We start from the raw sequence: 23,705 nt of genomic DNA, 5'->3' as shown, positions 1-23,705 counted from the left end.
ATGTGATTTGAGTTCTGGTAAAACTCAGTTTTCAAAAACAGGCAGTGGGCCTGATTGGATCAGCAGGCTATCATTTCCTGACCCCTGTGGCTTTACGCTGAAATGTGTGTGTGTGAGTAGCTCAGTCATGTCTGACTCTTTGCGACCCCATGGACTGCAGCACACCAGGCCTCCCTGTCCCTCACTGTCTCCCGGAATTAGCCCATTGCCCATTTGCCCGTCACATCCATTGAATCGGTGATGCTGTCCAGCCACCTCATCCTCCACCACCCTCTTCCCCTTGTGCCTAGACCCTGATGCTAGGCAAGATTGAAGGCAAATGCATGTGTGCCCGTTGGTTAATAAAAGATATAAGTAACTTGAGGGTAAAACCCCATGTTGTGCATGACCCCCAAGGTCTCACTTTGCCTCGATCCATCTTGCCCATTTCTCCATCTGCCTCCTCCAGCTTGGTGTTTATTTTTTTAAACGAAATCCCCATCATTTTAATGTTAGTGGCGACTTCTTTTAAAGACTCTGGATGTACATTTGTGTAAATCTGTTCCACATTTATTTTTTCTTTGTGTTAAAAACAATTCTTCCAGTCAATATTTAGTCTCTTCAAAAAAAGCGTTAACGTTAAGCAAATTGTGTTATTTTTTTACCAGCATCTCCAAAAGGCTTATTTAAATCCCCTTGATGTTTGATAACATCTTTTCAAAAAATCCTATGAATAGTATCTTCAGTATTAACTTGCAGGGAAGAACAGAGAACAATTCTCTACAAGAAAAGGGCCAGTTCAGACACATACAGGAATCAGGCAGGTAACAGCCAGGGTCCCTCCCTCAGCAGCCACAGCCCAGATGTGGTGAAGACACCCCCAGAGGCCAGTTGATGCAATACAGTGTTCTTGGGGTATGCAGCATGCCCCAGCAGTAGCATCTCAGGGTGAGCAAAGTCTACAAACTCATCATTTAATGCTGGGGTTTTCCCTTTTTTTCCCTCATACCTGGGAAACTCCTTTTTCAGACTGCATCTAGCTCAGAGCCCCATTATGTAAACACCCATTCACTGAAAGCTGGCTGAGTGCCTCCTCCAGTTCAGGGTCGGGAGAGTACAGTCTCCAGACCAGATCTTGCCTTTGGCTGACTTTGGTCCTAACCCTGAGCTAGGAATGGGCTTCCCTGGTGGTCCAGTGATAAAGAATCTGCCTGTAACGCAGGAGACTGAGGTTCGATCTGTGGATCAGGAAGATTCTCTGGAGGAGGGCATGGCAACCCACTCCAGTATTCTTGCTTGGAGAATTCCATGGACAGAGGGACCTGGCAGGCTACAGTCCATGGGATCACAAAGAATCAGAAGGACATGACTGAAGCAGCTGAGCACACACGTAAATCTGCAGTAGACTCAGTTGGTCAGAGACTTGGGGCTGCTCTTCTGCTGTGACTCAGAGTCGAGGGTGCTAAGCTCCAGTCACCTCTCTCCTATGGGCAAACCTTGAGTACCTCTTGGGAACACTTATGCTCTAAGGAAGCCCAGCTTGAAAATCTTTAGAAGCAATTGCATCGCTGCTTAATATTTGTTCCATGCTGGTGATGTGGGTGCTAAAAGCCAAAATGTGATGTCACTTATCCTACACAACCCCAGGGGGTCTCTGCTGTCTTTGTGGCCCTTAAACCAATGGGGAAACTGAGGCGTGCATGCTAAGTTGCTTCAGTCATATCCAACTCTTTGCAACCCTATGGACTGTAGCCCACTAGGCTTCTCTGTCCATTCTCCAGGCAAGAAGACTAGAGTGGATTGCCATTCCCTCCCCTAGGGGATCTTCCCAACCCAGGGATTGAACTGATGTCTCTTAAATCTCCTACATTGGCAGGCAGGTTCTCTACCCACTAGCATCACCTGGGAGGCCTGAGGAAACCAAGGCTCAAAGGTTAAGGAATTTGCCTGAGCAAGACATGGCGAGACGGGGGGGTCAGACACAGGCCCTGAACCCACCTGGTGCTGCTGGCTTCCTGCCCTTGGGGCTTATTTGCCAAGTGGGCAAATAATTCAAATGAATTATTAATTATTATGTGAATATTTGAATGTGTCCTTGTAAAAAGAAACCATTTTTTCACTTTTGGCACAGATTCTCAAGGTTACCTAGAGATGAGCGTGTTCCGTTTCCTCACAGGGATATTTGGCAATATCTGGAAACGTTTTCGGTTATCATGACTGAGGCAGGGCCTCCTCCTAACATGTAATGGGAAGAGACCAAGGATACTGCTGAACATCCCAAGGCACAGACCAGTCCCACAACAAAGAACTTCTTAGTCCAAAATGTCCATAGTGTCATGGTGGAGAACCTTGGATTTATAGGTTAACATAAAGTTCCTTTTCAAAGGTGTTTACTTGGGAGGAAAACATAGGTAATTTAAGGTCAGAAATAAGTAGCAATAAAGGTTCATGAATATAAAGCAGACGTCATGACTGAAATTCAACTGGGGTTTATGGGGGGGATGCTTCATGCTTTGTTTGGTTGGCTTTTTGGCTCTGCTGGGTCTTAGCTGCAGTGCGTGGGATCTGCAGCCTTCCTTGTGGTGTGCAGAATGTTCAGCTGTGGCTTGCGAACTCTTACTCGTGGCATGTGGGATCTAGTTCCCTGACCAGGGGTTGAACCTGGGCCCCCTGCACTGGGTGCACAGAGTCCTAGCCACTGGCCCACCAGGGAAGTCCCTGCATGCTTTATTTAAAGTAATCAGACCAGAATCTTGTATGGACTGTCGTCGCAGTTTCCAGCCTTCCTGGTTTTGTTGCTCAGGCTCATTTTGTGGGGAGAACTCTTCTACGTCATATGGCTTGCCCCAGCTCCTGACTGATTTTCCCACAAGTGTTGAGAAGAACTAGCTTGGGTGCCCTGAAGGCACCAGTGTGGTTTAGTTTCCTCCTAGAAAGTGTCTGGGTCCTTGGAAGTTTCTGTCCCTCACTCAGTGATCCCGGGACTAGGACAGATTGTATACCTCTTGATATAGGAAACCAGACCTCACCGAGAACAAGCAGATTTCCAGAGAGGCGGGAGCAAAGGATCCGGGTGTAAGGGGCTGTGGGTCTGGCATGAGTTCTGGTTAATGGCAGAGACACATGATGTTGCAGTGAAGCATCTATGGTGGTGATTTCCAGTAGGTTGGGACCCAGGACCTGCTGTGTTTATGGAACTTGAATTAAACTGGGATTTATCAAGTGCCTTCAGTGTTCCAACGCCTTATTGAAATACAGGTGATGCTTCCATTGTTTTGAGTCTGAGCTCTGTGAGAAATGGTAAGGGGGTTTATTGATAACAATTCCTAGTTGTGATGTAAATGGAGAGACATGATGGATGCTGTAAATCGAGCTCAGACATGGTCATGGGAACATGAAACCCATGTCCCGTTGCAGGAGAATATATGTAGTTGTGACTCACAGTCATGTCTCTTCAACAGCAGTTTAGCTAATGCCAGGGCTTCAGAAAATAAAGACAAGTTTTGTGGCCCTATAAAAAAGCAGCTTTCTTTTTACTTCACAACTGTTAGGGGTGCTAGCGCAAAACTCAAAAAACAAAATAGAAAACAACAAGTGTTGTTGAAGATGTGGCCAAATGAAGACTTTTGTGCCCTGTTGAGGGGAATGTAAAATGGTGTAGCCACTTAGGAAACAGTATGGAAGTTCTTAATAAAATTAAACATAGAATTGCCGTATGATCCAGGAATCCTATTCCTGGGTATTTACCCAAAAGGATTGAGAGTTGGGTCTTGAAGAGAGATTTGAACTGTCATGTTCATAGCAGTATTATTTATAGTGGCCAAGTTTCCAAGGAATGGAAACAAGTCACGTGTCTGATGACTGATGAATAGATAAACAAAATGTGGTATATACAGAGTGGAATGTCATTCAGCTTTAAAAAGGAAGGAAACCCCGTCACAGGGCTACAACATAGATGAACCTTGAGCCAGTCACAAAACACACACACGTGTGCATGCACACACACGCACACACACGAGTCCACTTACATGAGTTACCTAGAGTAGTCAGGTCATACAGAAAGTTGAATGGTGAATGGTGGTTGCCAGGGGCTGGGGCTGATGGGAATTGTCCTTTCATTGGTACAGAGTTGCAATTTTATAGATGAAAAATAGATTCTTTGAAATCACTTGAGCAACACTGTGATATGCTTAACCCTACTGAGCTGTACTCCTGGAGATGGTAAAGATGGTAACTTTTACGTGTGTTTTAACACTATTTTTTTTTAAGTAGCACCTTAATTCATAGCTGCAGCTGGTTTTGAAGGAGTGGCATTATCCAAACAAACACAGTCTAGTTTTTTGTGACTTAAACCCAGCTATAGATTTTGAGTGTGCAGGTTGTCCTGCTCTCAATCTCCCTTGAAATGTGACCAAATCCACCTTTCCCCAGCCCCTGAGAGTGGCCTGTCGGGATCCAAGCCCCTTTCAGTATTGACCACATAGAGGTTCTTGTCCCGAAGCAAAAGTTGAGCCCTTCCTGCAGGGTAGGAGGCGTCTCCTATGGGTCCATCTGATATTTCCCTGCCTGTAGCATTTATAGTACATTGTACTCCGTTTTTATTTGCTTCTACTGGGATGAGAGCCAAGCCAGTAAAAGGCAAACAGCATTAATTCAGTGATGACATATGCCACTGAAAACTGTTTTTCTTTTCTTTTTTTTTTTTTTTTTTTTGAGAAAGCAGAATGGAAGCAGTTTATTCAGATTCTTGTGGATGCTGAAATAAAAGAGGAGGATGATCTGTGGGGAGGTCATTCACCCTCCCCTGCCCTCCACACACAAATGCTCAATGAAGATTATATATTAGCATTTTGCTCTACGTTTCCACTGGAAGATGTTTCTAAAACTAAATCATTCTCTGAGTCCCAGGCCTGCCTGGCCTGACATCTTCTGACCCTCCTAGCAGCCCCTCATCTGCACATCACATCCATGGGAGGAGAAGGGGGCTTAAGTCGATACCCGCTTCCCATTTTTATCCTTTTACACAGAACAGCAAGACGCAGCCCTGGAAAGAGTATGAAAAGGTTCTAGGTTCACAAAGGGGAATGGCCCATGCTGTAAAGATGGAGCAACAATCTGACTCACTTCTCACTGGTTGAAAACTAAAATCACTTTCAGGATAAAAGCTGAATTGGGAAAGCTGCCTGTACAGCCTCTCTCTTATGTCAAGTTAGTGTTTTCAGAATCCTGGTCAGGAGTTTTGTTAAAGCACGCTTTTTGCTTTTGAAAGCCTTATCATGTGATAAGGTGTGTGTGTGCATGTGCGTTCCTGCTGCTTCCTTGCGTCAGAGTGCCATATTGCCGATTGGAATTCGACTGGCCAGAGGGAGCTGGCCGCTGGACCCAGGGATAAAGAAAGCAGGTCTTATGTTGTGTTAGGGAGTGGTGAGGACTGTGGCAAACGAGTGAGCCATAGCTTGTCTTAGAGAGTATGCGCCTTGCTTCCAGCTGATGTTTGCCATCTGGGAATTCAGATCTGTGATATGGGAGATTTTGGGTAGTTTTTTTGTTTTTTTTTTTAATTTTTGATTTTGATTTTTTGCTGAACTCTGTTGTTTATGAAATCTTGGCACCTACCTCTCAATTTAATTAATAATTCCCAGGGGAAGGGGTGCCAACCCACACATCTATGGGCTGCCAGTTCACACTGCCCATAGCAGGCAGGAATGGCTGGGCTGGTCCTGCTAGTAAGACCAAAGCAACTGGACAGATCAGAGATGGGGGAAAGAAGGTGCCCTGTTAACCCAGCGGTCCTGCACTTGTCCTGGTGTCCGGGTTTGGGCATCACAAAGAGAGGCAGACCGTCCTGGAGCTGGGCAGCCTGGCTCTGCTGGACCGTTCAGGAGGTAACTGGGTTACAAGTGAGGCTCTGAGTACAAGTGAGCTGCTGCTAACTGTTCACCCACTCAGTCATGTCTGACTCTTTGCAACTTCATAGACTACAGCATGCCAGACCTCCCTCTCCTTCACTGTCTCCCAGAGTTTGCTCAAATTCATGTCCATTGAGTTGGTGATGCCATCCAACCATCTCATCTTGTATCGTTCCCTTCTCCTCCTGCCTTCGATCTTTGCCAGTATCAGGGTGTTTTCTACTCCTAACAGTTGGGAGCATCTAATTTTATCACAGTCAGCGGTGTCACCTGGTTGAAAGGAAGAGAAGAACCACTGTTCTCTGGACGCAGGTACTGGGCTGAATGCTTGACTGCTCAGGGATGGCTTTCTGAGGATGCAACCTTTGCAGGTCACACAGCCCTGTGCTCAGAAGGCCCTGTGTTTACATTTATGTTTTGCTGTCACCTCTTGAAACTCTTCAGTAATTTTGAAAAAGAGGCCCCATGATTTCCTTTTGCATCTAGCATAGTCTGCTTTGCATAGGTTATCTTATTTAATTTCCCTAAGTCCCTCCAGAGGTGAGTGTTGTCCTCTTGTTTCCCCTTGATAGAGGAGCGACCAGAGGCTCAGAGACAGTCACTTACCCAAAGTCACAGAGTGAAAAAGGCATGAGGCAGGATTTGTAGTCAGAATTTGCAATCCTGGAGGGCAGGACCTTGGTTTCTCTGAAAAGTCAGTAGTATGGTCTAGTGTTTGGGGCCTTGGAGTGGGGAAGATTGTTGGGAGACCGAGGGCAGGGGAGGAGGAGTGTAGACCCAGCTCAGGTGGCAGGTTATGTGTTCCGAGTTAGTTTCTAGTAGTTGACTGTTTGATGGCACTTTCTCCTTTGAGGGCCTGCTGGGCCATACCTCGAGTCAGGCAATAGGACATGTGTTTCTTCCTAAAGCACAGCAAGAAGCTCTAGTCTTAGGACAGACTTCGAGGTTCTGGCTCTTCACTAGAGGTCACCTCACAGGCTGCCCCCACTGCTGATGCCCCCAGAACCCACCTGAGGTTCTTGTGATTGCCATGCGTGCCCTCGTATATTACAGGGGATTCAGATTCTGCAGACACCTGACGAGTGCTCTGCATCTGCCTGGTGCTATGCTAGGGTGCTGAAAAGGGAGAGGGTGGTGGTGGTGATGATGGTCGCCACAGTTGATAATGTTAAGTAGGTGCTTATGGGTGCCAGGCAGCACGCTAAGGGTTTTATCAAATTAACCCATGTAATTGTCACACCCCCATCCCACTCCATTGTAGTGGGAAGTATCATTATTTCCACTTACAGATGGCAAAACTGATGCCCAAAGAGCTTAAGTAACTCCCCAAGTGTTGCATGACTGGAAAGAGACAGCTTTATTACTGTTTTATACGGAGACCATCGGCCTGCTCTGCGGGACCTTGCAGTAAGTAATAAGAGAGCACTTGAAATTACACGTGCAGTAAGAAAAGTGCATGATGACAATCACCATGGCGAGGAGTAGAGGATTTATTTAGTTTTTGCTCAATGCCAGGCACACCTCTAAGCACTCTGCTTGTGTCTTGAGTTTTCCCGCCACATCAGGGAAATAGGTTCTTGTCTCCCCATTTTATAGATGAAGAACTCCAGGCCCCCTAGTGATGCAAGTTATCAGTTAGAGGTCATGTAGAAAGTGGCAAAGCCAGGGTTTAAACCTGTAATCTCTACTGCGCCTTCTAGAGAGCACAGACCGAGGGTTTTGGGAGGCTTCACAGAGGAGGTGATCCCTGTGCCTGAGCCAGGACTGAGGGGTCAAGAGGAGCTTCTGGGGACAGGATGGATCAGTGTTCCCGGGCAGTGAGCTCAGCAGGGTCAGAGGTTGAGAGGTGGGATCATGGCCCAGCTGGTCACTGGATGGGTGGATGTGGCTGGATCCCATTGTAGCGGAGGAGGGTAGCAGAAGACGATGGGGTGGGGGAGGCCATTCATGGAGGACCTTGCTGTCCCCAGGGGCAGGGCGGGATTCCTCAGGAGATGTGCATGACTGTGTGGCCATGGAGTGAAATTCCAGGCTCCTAGTACCGTGAAGACAAAGCGAGACTCTGAGTTTTAACATGCAGTCAGCTTTATTGTGCCCAAGTGGAAATCCAGCAGCGCTCCTATTTTTGCCTGGCTTTTACGTAAACGACCTAAGCAGATCCCACTGCCTGTCGTTAGTCCAGGCGGAGACCAAACTGCTGTCAAAATAATCCTTAGATTTTTCTCTCTCACTGCCAGCTGTTGCTGGTCTGAGTTTTCTTCCACAAATGCCACCATTCAAGGAGCTGTCTTGAGAGGGACTTCAGATATGTTTACTCCCTCAACCTCTCAAAAAAAAAAGTGCTCACACAGGCGTGATGAAATGTTAGAAACAGCTCAGTTGTGAAATCTGAGGGATTTTGGGGCGAGGGTCATTCTCAGTGGTTTGAGGATGAGCAGGATGTGGACTTTGCCTTCTGCCTCCTCCCCGCCCCTGCCTAGCCATGCAGTGGCCCAGACAGGAAGCCTCTTATGTGAGAAGGAAAGAAATAAGACACTGGGTATGCCCAGGCTTCCCGGGGTAGAAAGAGAGTTCCCTGGTTGTAAGGCGTTTATGTCAGCCCTCTTGCCATATTTTCCATTAAGGACACCATCCCGGCTTTGAGATTCCGCACCACCAGCCACATAATTACCTGGCTGGGCTGCCCCCTGCTGGAGCCCTGCAAAATTCTCATTTGCAACTCGGATTCTTTCTGCAGCCGGTGACCAGAGCTTTGCAAAGAAAGCATGGTATAGAAGGAGAGATTGTACATCTGACACTCGTCTGCCTCAGCTTACAATCTTGCAGGACATGCCCTGTGGCTTAAAACCGGTTCCCTTAATCCAGCCTACAAACCCTGGCTGATGGGGCCTCCAACTCTCCATTTTGGACCCCTCTTCATCTTCATACCCCCTCTACTTCAGTGCTCTCTCTTCAGAACACATCCGTGCTTGCCCTTGACCTGGCTAACTCGCCTTCATCCTTCAGCTGCCATCTGAACATCAGGAAGCCCCCCCAGAATCCCTGGGCTGAGACCACTGTTCCCCTGGACCCCGTGTGCTGCCGTGGCATCACTTTCATTTATTCCAATTGCTTGTTCATGTGTCTGCTCCTCTCCCTTTAAATTCCCACCCCACAGACACAGAGTTGTTCCCGTCTGATGTCTTCTTGCCTCCGCATCCCGTCTCAGCATGCCTGGCACGCAGTCGGGACTTGTCAGATAGATGCTAACGGAAGCCTCTGGGGCATGCTATCATGAGAAATGGGCTAGCATGGCTAGGGAGGCTCTTGATAAACCTCCGTGTGCCCTGCTGAGGTTTTTCATCAGTGTGCGTGCCTCTGTCTTGTCACCTGTGAGCTGGGCATGCATCTGGTCCCGCCTGTGCATGAAACAGAGGAGGGGATCAGGGTCAACTACATTTGAGGAAACCCAGTAAAAAGGCTGTAACCCATTTCTTCCTCACTCCAGGTCTTGCCTCTTTAATAATCTGCTCCCAGGGCTAATTATCTCTTTCCTGCTCAGCCCACCTCCTCTATCCTGGAAACCCAGCCTGATTAGCCCTTCACATAGTCCATCCAGCTCGGGTGCTCGGGGCTGGCTGAACGCTGGCCTCATTTCTGCAGAGCAGGAGGAATCCTCGCTGAGCCCTACAGCCAGCGGTGGAGGTGTCTGTGGGCTTCTCCCTGCGATCAGGGAACCTTTGCTTTCTCACCACGTGCTTCTCCTGACCATCTCTGTGCTCCTGGGCTCTTCCCAACCCCACGCCGCCCTTTGAGCTTTCTGTGGACCACCTGGAGATTTCCAGGCATCGACCCCACTGTTCATAGACTAGGTTCTCACCTGAGTCTGCTGGGAACTTGTGAAGATCCTTGGGACCTGAGAAAGAGGAGGAGGAACTGCTGGGGTAAGAAGTGCTAGCCGACCCGAGAGAATCCTCGACTCTTCTGCAAGCTTCCCCTCTTAACCCCCAGGCTGGCTACTGTTGAGTGGCCGATGTGTGCTGGAAGCAGAGAGAGATGTGGCTGCCTCTCTGAGAGCCTTTAGAAGGATGGGGTGAGGGGGCAGGCGGGAAATGGGATCAAAGGAAAAGCTTTCAAACCAGATTTGAGGGAAAATGGGTTCTCTGGGGATCTGGGTGGTGGGAGCTGATGGGCGGAGGAATCTGGGTGCTTCTGCAGGGGTGTGCTTGAGTCCTGCTCCTTCCCCTTGGCCAGGAGACTGGGGGATCCACTTGTGGACAGTTGTCCCACCAGGACTGTTAGGGAGGGTGGTTTCCCACAGCAGGACTAGAGGAGGGGGTAATGGATACTGCTGCTGCTGCTGCTAAGTCGCTTCAATCGTGTCCAACTCTGTACGAAGAAATATACACTCAATCAGTCACAGACAGTTGTCTTAGTAAAACCCATCTTTCCCTCCCTCCCTTCTGCCCTGGAAAATCTGTCAGGCTCCCCTGTCCATTTTCCAGAAGCGGGCTCAGTGCTCCTTTCAGACCCGAGCACATTTCTTCAGTATATCCAGAGGCCACTCAGGGTCAGTAGTGTTCTCAGAGCGAGGCTGGGTCTCTGGCATCAGCTCAAGTCTTTTCAAAAACATCTTGATCTCTTACCTTCAAACCCATCCCACTGGTGACTGCAGGGTGCAGCCTGCAGAACAGGCCCCGCTTGGCTTGGGACTCCCCAGGAAACGGCGAGGACAGTGGTTTGTCCCTCATCACCGGGCAGCCCCATTCTCCAGAAACCACCCAAAAGTGGGGCAGAGTTCTCTGGCACACTCGGGCTCCCCTGGCTCCCGCGCTCGGCTCGCCTCTGCCCTCTAACTGGCACGGTTTCTCTTTGCAGCAGAGAAGAACACCTCTGGGATGATAAGCCGGCCTTCCCCGGGGAGGATGGAGTGGATCATCCCTCTGATTGTGGTGTCAGCCTTGACCTTCGTGTGCCTCATCCTTCTCATTGCTGTGCTCGTTTACTGGAGGTGAGTCACCAGGCAGCCCTGGCGTGCGGCTCGGGTTCCGCTGTCAGCACGTGCCCAGTAAGGGGAGCTTACCCAAGGGGAGGGCACGCCCACGGCCTCTTCACTTAGAAAGGTAAGGTGGCAGCGGTGCTTCTTGTGTTACCACCTGGGAGACCCGCTTTATCTGCAAGCAACTGGCGATACAGAGCCACTGTTGAGATTAAAGCACCCATGATGAGCTCCTAGAATTCAGTGCCAAAGAGGCTTTTGCTCAAAAATCAGGGAGATGGTGAGTTCAAGTACCAGCTCTGCTACTTGGTGGCTACAATTCCCATTTCTCACTTTGAGCTTTAGTTTCTGAACCTGCAAAATGAGTTAATAAGTTTCCGAGCTTTCCCAGTTTCTCTGAGACCATGCTCCACTTTGTCATAACCACATAAAAGCTCTTCTTGACCTTAAAATTTTCTTCATAGCCTTTTACTGAAAATTCAGTGATAGAACATTTATCATATTCTGTGGCATTTAATACACATAAGATAAAGATGGCTGATGGTAAGTCATCCTTATACTAGCATCATCCTTGAACTGGTTCTCACTGCTTCCCGAGGGAAGCCTATTTGAAGCTTCTATTTAAAAGTTGTCTTTTTCAGCTCCATACTGTCAGCCAGTTTAACTGAGTGAGAGAGGCTGGCCCACTTGGTTGCCCTGACAGGCTTCACCTCTCAAACTGATGTAGGAAGCTTCTGCCCTTTAACAAGCTTCATCAATAATGAACAGACATCCTAGTTCCCTCCCTTCTTTCCATTCATTTAATGAATTTTGAGCCCCTGTTGTGTGCCAGACACTCTGCTCTCATGGAGCTCACATTTTAGGAGAGGAGACAGGGAATAAATAAAGCAAACAAGAAGATATTAAGTGTACAATGAAAAAAGTCAGTCTGGAAGGTGGAGGGGAATGCTGAGGCTTTAGGATGAATGGTCACAGTGGTCAGAGTGGTGGTGGTGGTTGTTGCTTGGTTGCTAGGTCATCTCTGACTCTGCGAGCCCATGACTTTAACCCTCCAGGCTCCTCTGTCCATGGGATTTCCCAGGCAAGAATACTGGAGTGGGTTGCACTTTTCCTTCTCCAGGGGATCTTCCCAACCCAGGGATCAAACCTTCATCTCCTCTTGGCAGGCGGGTTCTTTACCACTGAGACACCTGGGAAGCCCTCAGAGTGGTTAAAGAAGGCCTACCTGGTAGGGGGTATTTGTCCAAAGGAGTCAAAAGGGCTCCGTCTGGGGCAGGTTCCAAGCAGAGGAAATTGCATGTGTAAAGGCCCTGAGGTAGAAATGTGCCTGCTATGTTCCAGGAAGAGCCAAGAGCTGTGGCTGGAGCAGATGAGTGTGGGGAGAGAGTGTAGGAAAGGGTATCAGGAAGAAACAGGATAAAGGGGAGTTGGGTCATGAACAGCTTTGTGAACACTCCAGACCGCTGGAACACATTGCCTTTTACCATGACAGAAGGAGTGTTTGGTAGAGAAGTGTTGTGATTCAGGATTCCTTGGCTGTGTTGCAAAGAACACTGAAAAGGAGCTGGGGCAGAGGCAGAGACCAGCTAGGAGACTGTGGACTTGTCCAGGAAGGAGTGATGCTGGCTCGGATGAGGGCAGCCATGCAGGTTGTGACCTGACGGACTGTAGATATATCCTGAAGGTGGGATCAACACAATCTGTGAACAGATGGTGTCCCTGGGTCTGTTCTCAATTGGAAAGGTCAAGGGAATAAGGAAGGGTTCATCTGAGAGCTTCCGCTGGCGTCTAAGGGTAACCGTGGTGCTGTTCACGCTATAGACAGCTAGGTGATAGCTGACGTTGTGTTTCAGGGTGAGCCTAGGAACACTAGACTCACGTCCCTGTCACCCTTTCTCCAGGACATGATGGTTTGCAGACAGATACTGTCTGGAGCCCACTGATTGGTACATCAGAGGCTGCCTAACATGGGTTAAACTGAGCACCTGGAGGTAACAGAAGGTCTGGGCGCTCTCCTCTTGTCTCTTGGTGCTGTGTGGTTTTAGTTGCAGACTCTCTCCGCAGGAAGGAGCAGAGAGGACCCACCGCTGCCCCAGGCTTGGTAACCCTAGCAGCTCCAGTGTGAAAAAGTTCCTGTTCCCAGTAGTTCTAGCACAAACCTCAGAGTTATTTCTGCTTGGCCCACCTTGGTTCTCTGCCTCCCCGATAAGGGTCATGCTGGCCACTGAGGACCGTGGCTATTTGGTCAAGCAGATGTGGATACCAGGCTGACCAGACAGACATGCTGATGGCAAGCTGCTTATAGGAAGGGGCTGTGTAGTGTCGTCAAGAGAGCTTTTTAAGGTCCTTCCATTCAAGATGTATTTCCCCATGAGAAATTCATACTGTGTATACTTTTGAAAAACTCAGCGAGTCTGAATTACATATACATATTGAATAATGTATTATTATTTCATGTTTAAAATATGTTTATAATGTTTTGTACATGTTAGTTACTAATAGTTGCTCAGTCTCATCCAACTCCTTGTGATCCCATGGACTGTAGCCTGCCAGTTTCCTCTCTCCGTGGGATTCTCCAGGCAAGAATACTGAAGACGGTTGTCATTCCCTTCTTCAGGGGATCTTCCTGACCCAGGGATCAAACCCAGGTCTCCTGCATTGCAGGCAGATTCTTTATCATCTGAGCCACCAGAGAAGCTGATATACATATTACATGTGTCTATTTAAAGCTTGGTTTAAAGTAACGAGAGGTTTAAACCTCCTTCAGTAGATATTGCCTATGAGTTGAGGTGTTTCTTGTTGTTTTGGAGGGCGGTTTTTTGTTGGTGGTTGTTTTTTTTAACAATGTTATTTATTTACTTTCAGCTATGCTGGGTCTTTGCTGCTGTGCGGGCATTTCTTTTGTTGCAGCTGCTGGGGGTCACTCTCCACTTGCAGTTCAGAGGCTTCTCTTATGGAGCACAAGCTCCTCTAGAGCAGGCAGGCTTCAGTGGTTGCAGCACGTGGACTGCGTCGTGGTTCCCAGGCTCTCGAGCACTGGCTCAGTAGTTGGGGTGCACGGGCTTAGTTGCTCCGCAGCACGTGGGATCTTCCCAGATCAGGGATCAGACCCGTTGTCCTGCACTGACAGGCAGATTCTTTACCACTGAGCCACCAGGGAAGCCCTGCCTGTGAGTTTTTACCAAACTCCTAACATGCCAGTACACAGGAATGAGTGCAAAAGAGAAACTTCTTTCAGAACAAACAAAGTGAAATTGAATTAGCAACAGGACAGATGAGTTGACCAAACTTGAGAACAGCCTAGAGGGAACAAGGATCTTTTTTTTTTTTTTTTTTCTTTTTTCAAATTTTTTTTTTCTTTATTATTAACGTGAAAGAGAGATGTGTTGGGAGAGTTCACAGAGAAAATGCATACATGCTGAAGGGATGGGTGTTCCCCTCTAGCGATGTGGTTTTGAAGCTAAAACAATAGTGCTCCTCTCCTGCCTTTGAGGCACTGTGAGAGCAGATGGTTGGCAAGCAGCCTTGACATAAGTAGAGCACGCAAGCAGATCAGAACCTCCTGGAGTGTTTCCTCAGGTGGCAGGCCTGACGCTGAGGTTTAAACCAACTCTCCATGGTGGTGGTTTCCATAACCGAGGACTGAGTGTTCTCAGCTATTGCTGTGGTTTCTTCGTGTTCACTGAGGCTGAACTGCATAGCCCAGAAGTGTAACCCTTCACTCCCATTGGCCAGACATGGTCACACAGCCCCAAGGACACGGGAGAAGTGGGCGAGTACGCTGGTATTCATGGAGCACCACCAGAAGTGTCCTCAAATGTTGGCATTATTGGGTTGACTATTATTGGGTTTCTTGAAAAGGACATCTTTGGAGGCCAAATACTAGTTTTGTTACATTTGGCTAAAACTGAAAAATAGAGGATGGGAAGCCCAGGTGACTCAGTGGTAAAGAACCTGTATGCAGCACAGGAGACACGGGAGATGTCAGTTCCATCCCTGGGTTGGGAAGATCCCTTGGAGAAGGAGATAGCTCCCCACTCTAGTATTCTTGCCTGGGAAATCCCATGGACAGAGGAGCCTGTTGGGCATGGAGTCTCAAAGAGTCAGACCACAACTTAGTGACTAAACCAGCAAAAAGTACAGGTGGAGACCTCATATATTTTTGTCCACTGGAAGGTGTACAGAGGTCCATTGGGGACTATCTGAGCAGTATTTTTACAGGTATCAACATGGGTTTGTGGGAGAAATTTGTTTTGAAACATGGTTGGCTGAGATGTAACTAGTAGCTCTCTCTCAAATTCTCCTTGCCAGGGTCCGCCTTGAAGAGATGTAGTCAAATCCCTAACAACGCAGAAGTTGCTGCAAAGCTTGAAATAAGCATGCAGGGCATTTGGGGACAAGGGACAGAGCGGTGGGGCGGCTAATAAGGATAAACTCGAGGAAATTCGTGCCTCCTTTTCCAAGTGGTGCCCTGTGTGTGCCTTTTAAATAGTGCAGCCCATGTCAGCGTGCGACGCTGCAGAGCTGTAGTCGTTGCTGTTGAAATGAGGGAGGAGAAATCAATTCCGTACTTTTTAAAGTGTGCCATTTTGGCGCTGTTCCTCCAGACAGTAACAAAATGCACCTTTTGAATGACTACAGTCACAAAGTACATTCCGAGAGCTCTAGCCCCCGTCTCACCAAGACAAGCTGTTTATATGGCACTAATGTGCTGGCGTTCCTGAAAAGATTGGGAGCAGCCAGCTGCTGCCACTCAGAAACAAGAGGAAATTTTGGAGAAGGTTTCTTTGCGATTTGCATCCCTTAAGGCTGATGCTGGGGAAAGAGCTGTACACAGGACTTTATGCTAGGGCACACACCTTGTTTGTTTATTATCTTATTCCATGGAATAGCTTAATACCGTGTAAGTAAGACCTTAGCGTCCACTTAGAATTGTCAGGATTAGGAAGATATTTTTTTTTTCCTGTAACCTTGAGGAAAATTGCTTTGAAGGTAGCTCTTCTCTCTCTGATGAGCAAAGAAAGTCTGACCCCTGAAATGGCTTCATACATCTTAAGGTCTAAACAGCCAAGTGTCTTACTGAATATTCAGCAAATCACACATGTGCTATGTGGATTGCATTGCCACCTAATTAAACATTCAAATCCTAGGAATTATTACATCCATTTTGCAGATCAGAAAACTGAGGCTTGGTAAAATGTCAAGTGAGAGCATTCATCTCCTGGATTTGAACGCAGACAATGTGACTTCAGGTGGCACAGTGGTAAAGAATCTGCCTGCCAACGCAGAAGATGCAAGAGATACAGGTTCAATCTCTAGTCGGGAAGATCCCCTGGAGTAGGAAATGGCAACCCACTTCCGTCTTCTTGCCTGGAGAATCCCACAGACAGGAGCCTGGAGGGCTACAGTCCATGGGGCCTTCATTGCCCACTATGTGAATTGTTACATTATTTTGCCTAGATGAGGAGTAGCTTGTCTGGAGGCATTCTCTTCCTTCCACAGTCTGTTTTTGTAGCTCATTTGCTTGTTGAAAAGATCTGAGAAGATCTTATGATTTGGGTCTGCCAAAGTTGCAAAGGAGAAAACTTGAGGACCGGCTCTATTTTCAGGTGTTTAAGAAGCAGAATAGATTGTGATGCTGAGTAATACCACCTTCCTGTCCCATTCTTAGTCCCAGCTAATCAGTGCTATCTTACCTTGATGACAAATTGAGCGTCTCATTGACCATAATTGTAGCTTGGGAGAGAACTTTCCAGCAGTGTAAAACAGCTTTACTTCTCAGATTCAGAGAGAACTGAGCTAAGTACAGAGACTCCCGAACAGCAAAGTAGAAAGTCTTAAGTGGGAATTGTAAAAAGTAACCCCCGTTGGTTGAAGTTTGGTAGTAGAAGGATTTCACTTTCTGGTCTGAGAAATCCACATCCCTCTTGAGCACACAACTGAGCCGTCTGTAAATTCCATGGCACATCCGTCCACATCAGTTTAGCTTCATAGGCAGGTGGAGAAAGGTCTCTCTTTTTACTCTTATCTTTAGACTCCCAGCAATTTTGCCCTCTGTTGGTGCCTCCTCATTTAGAATGCTGTTCGTGAAAGCAAGTGTGTTTTGTTGACACTGCAATTTTTCTCTCTCCTAGATGTTCAGGGGGAGACAGTGTAATAAATAGGAAGGGACATAAACCGCAAATGTGTGCAGGGTTTGAGTTGGCATGACAGAGGCTCTGGCAAACAGACAGATGCACATGAGATCAAGTGTGGGCATATGCCGACATCCTTCTTGCTGGAGGAACGGTTGACCACGTGTGCCTAGCAGAGCTCGGGTCCCTCCTGGATTCCACAGTAGCAGCAGTGACGCTCAGAGCACTGTGAGCCGTGTGCGGGCTCTCCACCCATCTGCTGTAGCAGCAGGTGCTTCCAAGCCTGCTCTCCAATCACTGGATTTGGCTTAGACATTTGTCTCCCAGCCCCATCCCAGGAAGGTCACAGAGGAGCTGGGGCAATAGCAATGATTCCTCCCGTGTGTGACTGTGAACAAGCTAGCGAGGAGGAGGCATGATAATAATAAGTCACGATAATAATAATAATATTATTATTAAATAATAATAATAATAGGCACAATAATAATAAGTCACAGCAGCCAAAAGTGGTGAATTAGCACAAAGTGGCCTGACTTAATCCTCACAGCAGCCACAGGTGTTGGCCACAGTACTGGGGACTGTTCCTTCCTTCCCATTGAAGGAAACAGTGTCCACAAAGGGAATGGACTTGCCCCGAATCACAAGCTAGTACCTTTGAGAAGTGCAGTTGACCTTGTTTTATTTTTTTTTGGCTGTGCCATGCAGCATGTGAATTCTTAGTTCCCTGACCAGAGATTGAACCCATGCTCCCTGAGGGGAAAGTGTGGCTGGAGTCTTAACCATTGGACCACGAGGGAAGTCCCTACAGTTGACCTTTGAACAATGCAGGTTTGAATTGCAAAGGATCGACTTATACTTTTGAGTTTTTTCTAGTAGTCAACACTGCAGGACTATGCAGTCTGGTGTTTGGTTGAATCCATGGAATCACAGATGTCGAGGACCTGTGGATACAGAGGGCCAAGTGCATTGCATGCAGATTTTTGACTGTGCAAAATGTTGGCACCCTTATCTCCATGTTCAAGGGTCAGCTGTACTCAAACCTAGGCCTTTGTTTTGTTTTGTTCACCTAAAAGACCCTTTATATGTGGCTCATATATTCCTTCCTCCCTTCATTTATTCGAAAACATTTCCTAAGCATCTAGTTTGTGTCAGGCACTGGAGATATGGCGAGAAGATAGAGGTCTTGTCTCAAGGAGTGTGTAAGGGGTCTTCCCTGGTGGCTGTGTGCTAAGGAATCCACCTGCCAATGCAGGAGACACAGGTTTGATCCTTAGTCAAAGAAGATCCCACATGCCTTGGAGCAACTAAGCCCATAAATAAAGTTATTGAGCCCAGGAACCCCAACTACTGAGTGGGTTGGGATGGGAACCCCAACCCCATGTCTTGCAGCTACTGAGGCCCACATGCCCCAGGGCCCTTGCTCTGAAGCAAGAGAAGCCCCTGCAATAAGAAACCTGCACACCACAGCTAGAACATAGCTCCAGCTTGCTGCAACTAAAGAAAAAGCCCACGTAGCAACAGAGACCCAGCACAGCCAAAAATAAATAAATAGTTACATTAAAAAAAAAAAAAAGGTGCGTAGGTTAACAGAATAGATGAGCAGGTAGAAAACAGTTGTCCCAAGTAGAGGTTACAAACTGGTGCTGTTTTACTGTTTTTGTGTAGCTGACCTCTTGTTTTTAGAAGCGAGAATTACTTTGAAAATGGGAAGAGTTTGGTTAAAACTCCCACTGTCTGGATTCTCATGAGAAACACTGAGGTGTGAGATCACTGTTCTCATACTCTCGCATGGCACTGGTGGGCTGCACAGAGCTGACCGTGGCCCCCTGCTCACCGGTCTGCCCATCTCTGCCCTGCCCTCGTACGTGCATTCCCAAGGCCAGTGGTGATGAAAGGAAACTGTGCTCCCGGAGGTACTTGACCATTGCCAGAGCTGGGCAGAAGGGGGTAAGGGAAGGCTTCTTGGAGGAGATGGTTGGCTCTGATTTTCATAGAACTGAGAAGGATAGATGTTGAGAGTGGAGGAAACTCTGTGTGAGCTGATAAAGCAGCATGTGTTCTTGTTGTATTTGGTACTCCTTGGGGAAAAACACACTTCCTCGTTGTAAAAATAAAGTCCACTTTGATGGGCAGCCTCAGATTCTTTTTAAGGGAATCTGGGGAGGTCAGTCTGAGCTGCTCTTCTGCATCTCATGTGAGGGAGGGAATGAGGATCAAAGGATAGGTTTACGTGCAACTTTTCTCAAGTCTGGAAAAAGCCAAGCTTCCAAGTCATAATTTTTGGTGGCTTTATGTGATCACCTTTATCATTTTGGAAACAAACTGCCCTCAGGGCCACCTGTATTCCAAGCATCATTTTTTTCTTTTATAATCTGGTAACTGTTCATGTCACTCATCTCTGTCCAAAACACGGACCTGTAGCCATAGTTCAAGAAGATTTTAATGTATTCATTAGGAATAATTGTTGCAATCCAGCTCTTCAAAGCCTGACAGTGTGTGGAGCCAGTGGGGAGAAGAAAGTGCATTTCCTGATGCTAAAACGGGGCTTGGCTCTGAGGATTCTTTTCTAATGACTCGGTGGTGTCTTGCTCTGAGATGCTAAAAGGCATGGGGGTAGGGAGCCTTTAGAGACCCCAGCTGTTCCTGAAGATGGTCACCTATTTTTTTTTTTTTTCTTTCTTTTCTCTGGACAGCTGTGTGCAGGGGAATCTGGGTCACATGGCAGATCCCAGGCAACTTTTTGCTCAATAACTGTTTCCCAAGTGGCTACTCAGGGCCCTTTCAGAATTCAGGAGACCCATCCGTTGTCATAGTAACCGGCCCCCCTGCTGTTGAGTTGGCCCTGAGATGCCAGCCGAAGCTCTTGGAGCCAGGGAACACGTAGTCACTTAGACAAAAGCAGGGAGAGACTCGCCACTAAAGATTGCCGTTTATGCACTGTGATACTTAAGAGACAGGACTGATTCTGTGAAGAAGTGCATGGATCCATTTTTCAACCCCGCTGGCTTTGCAGGAAAGGGAAACTCCTAGACATATTCAGCATCTGCTACATCACTGGTGCCTTTCTTTGGATTTCTCAGAATGAAGAGTCTTCTCTCCCAGGGTTGATGAGGTCTGTCTTGTCGGGTTTCTCAGGTAGCCCCCTCAATTATTTGGGATATTAGTTTTGTAGCATTTGCTTCTCAGCGGAGTGTTGTCAGTTTACAGGGTGGGAGTTTGAAGCGCCTGCGATTGTGTGTGAGGAGAAACTGCGGAGATAGCCGGCTCGGCTCCAAAATTCCTGAAAGAGTGAGTCTGGCAGAATTCAGAGTAGGGCTAAGGGTTGAGAAGAAGTCTAAATATTTTAGGAAGCTGCAAATTTCAAGTTCTTATGAAAATTTGCAAAAACACTCCCAACACACTCGTGATTGCCTGGGATTAATGTTGGTAGCCGCGCTGCATGTGTGAGAGAGAGGGTTTGAGGACAGTTGTTGCAGTTCCACAGTGTGCTCAATAGAGGGAGACAAGAAGTTCTGAATTATAGCACCTTCCCCCTCCACTACTTTTTAATCATTTTCCCAAGTTTTGACTTAGCCCTCATTTGGTTTCGGCACCAAGCACTTTCACCCACCACTGAGGCTATTAATTATCAACATAAAGGAAATCTTGTATTGATGGAGAAGAAAAAACCAACAGTTATGCATTAGAGAAAGTCCATTCCGAGAAACAGGAAGCCACCAAGACAATCAGAAGTTCACAAGTGTTCTTTGAAATCACGTCCTGAATGCAGAGTTCTGCATGAGATTAGAAGAACTTCCAAAAAGGAGAATGTTTCCATATCAGTGTTAGTCTCTAGTGTTCTATGGAGTTGAGAAAGAATACAAAATCCTTTCAATGTGAAATCCTATAGCCCAGGTGGTTTGGGGATTACATATAATTAAAGCAACACTTCTCAGGGTGATCTCAGTGCATCTTTTCAAATGCTAGAGCCAAGCCTCCAGTGCTCTGCTTATTTAAGTATTAAGAGGAAATAAAACGTCAGACCTAGTGTATCGCAGTCACTTGCCCACTGCTACCCCACCCCACCCCACCCCAGCCGCCCGTATCTGAGCTGCCCTCCTGTGATTCCACCCCCTGTATTGTGAATCAAAGTGTCTTTCCAGAGAGGAGAGATATGCATGGGGAAAAGACCAAGCCCCAGACCAGTCTCACAGCACCAGTTTCAGAGAAATTTGTGGCAGAACTGAGGTTCAAACAGTACCCAACCTGTTCCTGCCAAATTGTGTTTATCCCAGTGGTGTTTTAAGCCATCCTATTTGCCATGGGAGCTTTTCAAAGGTGGGAGGCTCATCAGAAGCTGTTACTGGGTCGGTGGTATCCTTACCTTCTGATCACACTGGGGGTGATAACAGATTTCTAGTATCTTAAAGACAGCTTTTTAAGAGCAGAATTTCCCTTTTTGCATTTCTTACCTCAGTTTTGAAAACCTTAAGAAGCCCAGTAATCTTTGTGGGTAAACCCTTCTCTTTGGAGCATGCCCCCAGCGAGGTCCAGTGTTGGGGTTGGTCTGTGCGAAATGGGAGGGAGGGGTGGCCGATTGAAAGTACTGTCTTCTACACCTGTTCTCTTCTGTTTTTTGTCCATTTAGAGGGTGTAACAAAATAAAGTCCAAGGGCTTTCCCAGACGTTTCCGTGAAGTGCCTTCTTCTGGGGAGAGAGGAGAGAAGGGGAGCAGGTGAGGGGCAGTCAAGCTGAAGGTGGGGAGGGGGTCTCTTTGGCCGGGACTGGCTTGCCGGATTTTTGTTCTGTTGCCATGGGAAGTCAAGCCCTCCGGACAGCACAGCGCTGAAACTCACCTGTTGTACCCCAGCTCCCAAAAGGATGGCTCGCAAACATCAGTGTGGCTGGCGGGTACCTGGTAGCAATGCCGCTATGTCCCCTGTGTGCTTGCTGTGCTTGATTTTGCAATTGGAGGGGGATGTTTTTAATTTCTAGGATGGGGTATGTTTATGTGTTTGTATGTCTGCTGCATCCCTTTTCTTTCTGAAATTTCCGATGTTTGCATGTTTGAGAGCTTTAAAAACACTTTATGCATGCATTTAGCCTTGTGAGTGAAAGGTATCTTGTAGAAACCTAAATTTGTCAACGAGTTAAAGAAGAAGGGCTGGAAGAAAAGAGAAATAAATGGGGTTACAGCATTTTTTTTCCATAAGAAGGCTAAAATTCAAATAAATGCAAGAGTTTTTGATGGCTTGAGTACTTGAAAAAATTATTGTCCTGGAGAGATTTATAATAAACCTTTAGAAGTCAGGATTATATAATCTTAATCACCACACCTAAGCCCTTGATACTTTCTGTAAGGCTTATCTAGGCAAACTCTACTTAAGATGGTAATTAATGCTTTAATATTAAATGGCCTCTTAGAGTAATTCACTAATCAATGTTTCGTTGTGAGTAGCCCCTTGTTCCTTTTCAACAAACCATTTATTGAATTGATATTCAACTTTTTTCATGAACTTATTTATCTCCATTGGTTGTGGGTAAAAGAGATAATGAGATAAAATTGTAGCTGATGCACCCACTATAATCGGGGATAGCTGTGAGACCTAAGAAGGTGGTATAGTATAAGAATTGTGGATGATTAATGAGAAATTCTGTGATATATCTTCTTTTAAGCTGAACGGTGCAATTTTGTGCTTTTAGAGAAAGGCAGTAACTGCTAACTGGTAATGCGATGATTCTTTCTGTCATCTATTTTTCCTTATTGAAGTCTTTAATTTTGAATCCCATTTTCAACACTTCAAGAGTAAAAATTGAAATAGAAACTCCTCTGTATAAGTTTTAGATTCAAAGATCTAGTCTTAAGAGAAAGATCTTGGACCTCACTTAAATGACCAACTTTCATACCCAGTTCATTATAAATATAATGTAGTTTTGAATCTTAACACTTGAAAAAGCCGTCATTACCTTGTGGATGGCACAAAGGTAAATGCCCATCTGGTTTCTAAGTCCTTTCCAGACACAATCCCACAGCCAGGTGTGGACTGATTTTTGTACGTGGCCCTGAATGAGGGAGTGGGCTCGTTAGAGAGGCTGTGTTTTGTTATAAAGCATTCAGTCCCTCTGGTATCTTCTCTACCCCTGAATGCCAGAAGCTTGGGGGAAGAATAGTTTTATGTAGGTCTAGAAGTTTCCCGAGGACTATCTTGGGAAACTGCAAGTATTTATAGAATTCACCTACTTGTGAATCATAGTTTTGACTTGACTTGTTTTTTTAATCGTGTAGCAGCTAAGACAGACCTTGGCTCAGGGAGTCGTAGCTTCTGACTGCAGCTCTGCCTCTTTGTGACTCTATGACCTTGAGTTACTTACCTAAGCTCTCTGAGCCTCAATGGACTCCTCCAGAAAATGGGTCTGTGATGGTTCCTTGTAGTGGAGTTGTTGTGAGGAGTAAATGTAATATGTATAAAATGCTGACTGTGTGAGATCTATTACACCATTAGAAGACGAGATCAAGGCTCTGAGTTCTTTGTTAGGGCCACGCTGCTCAGGCGACCCAGTGGGGACGGTCCCCTCTTGTGTTCTGAGTCCTGAGCGATGACCCTTCTCACACGCCCACGTGCTGTGGTAACCACTCCCTGGTGAACACCTGGGCCCCGTACTGACCTGATCTGCATGTCTCTGCTCTTCCTCCTTCTGGCCACCCCACTGTACTCTCTCTCTCCC

The 23,705-nt window shown here is 46.9% G+C and overlaps 1 protein-coding gene across 5 annotated transcripts in view; it reads left to right on the top strand.

The window, feature by feature from the left end:
- Positions 1–23,705, top strand: part of PTPRG (protein tyrosine phosphatase receptor type G) — a 770,267-nt gene that overhangs the window by 672,212 nt on the left and 74,350 nt on the right. For 4 of the 5 annotated variants that reach the window (XM_055557454.1, XM_055557459.1, XM_055557458.1 and 1 more), the window contains 2 exons: positions 10,746–10,878; positions 21,628–21,714. In XM_055557454.1, the coding sequence (XP_055413429.1) occupies positions 10,746–10,878; positions 21,628–21,714 (220 nt within the window). The remainder of the gene's footprint in view (positions 1–10,745; positions 10,879–21,627; positions 21,715–23,705) is intronic. The other variant, XM_055557457.1, reaches the window with a different exon arrangement.

This window comes from Bubalus kerabau, chromosome 20 (genome assembly GCF_029407905.1).
Source record: "Bubalus kerabau isolate K-KA32 ecotype Philippines breed swamp buffalo chromosome 20, PCC_UOA_SB_1v2, whole genome shotgun sequence".
Lineage (NCBI taxonomy): Eukaryota > Metazoa > Chordata > Mammalia > Artiodactyla > Bovidae > Bubalus > Bubalus kerabau.
The sequence above is the reverse complement of the archived record's forward strand: the minus strand, read 5'-3'. Positions and strand labels throughout refer to the sequence as shown.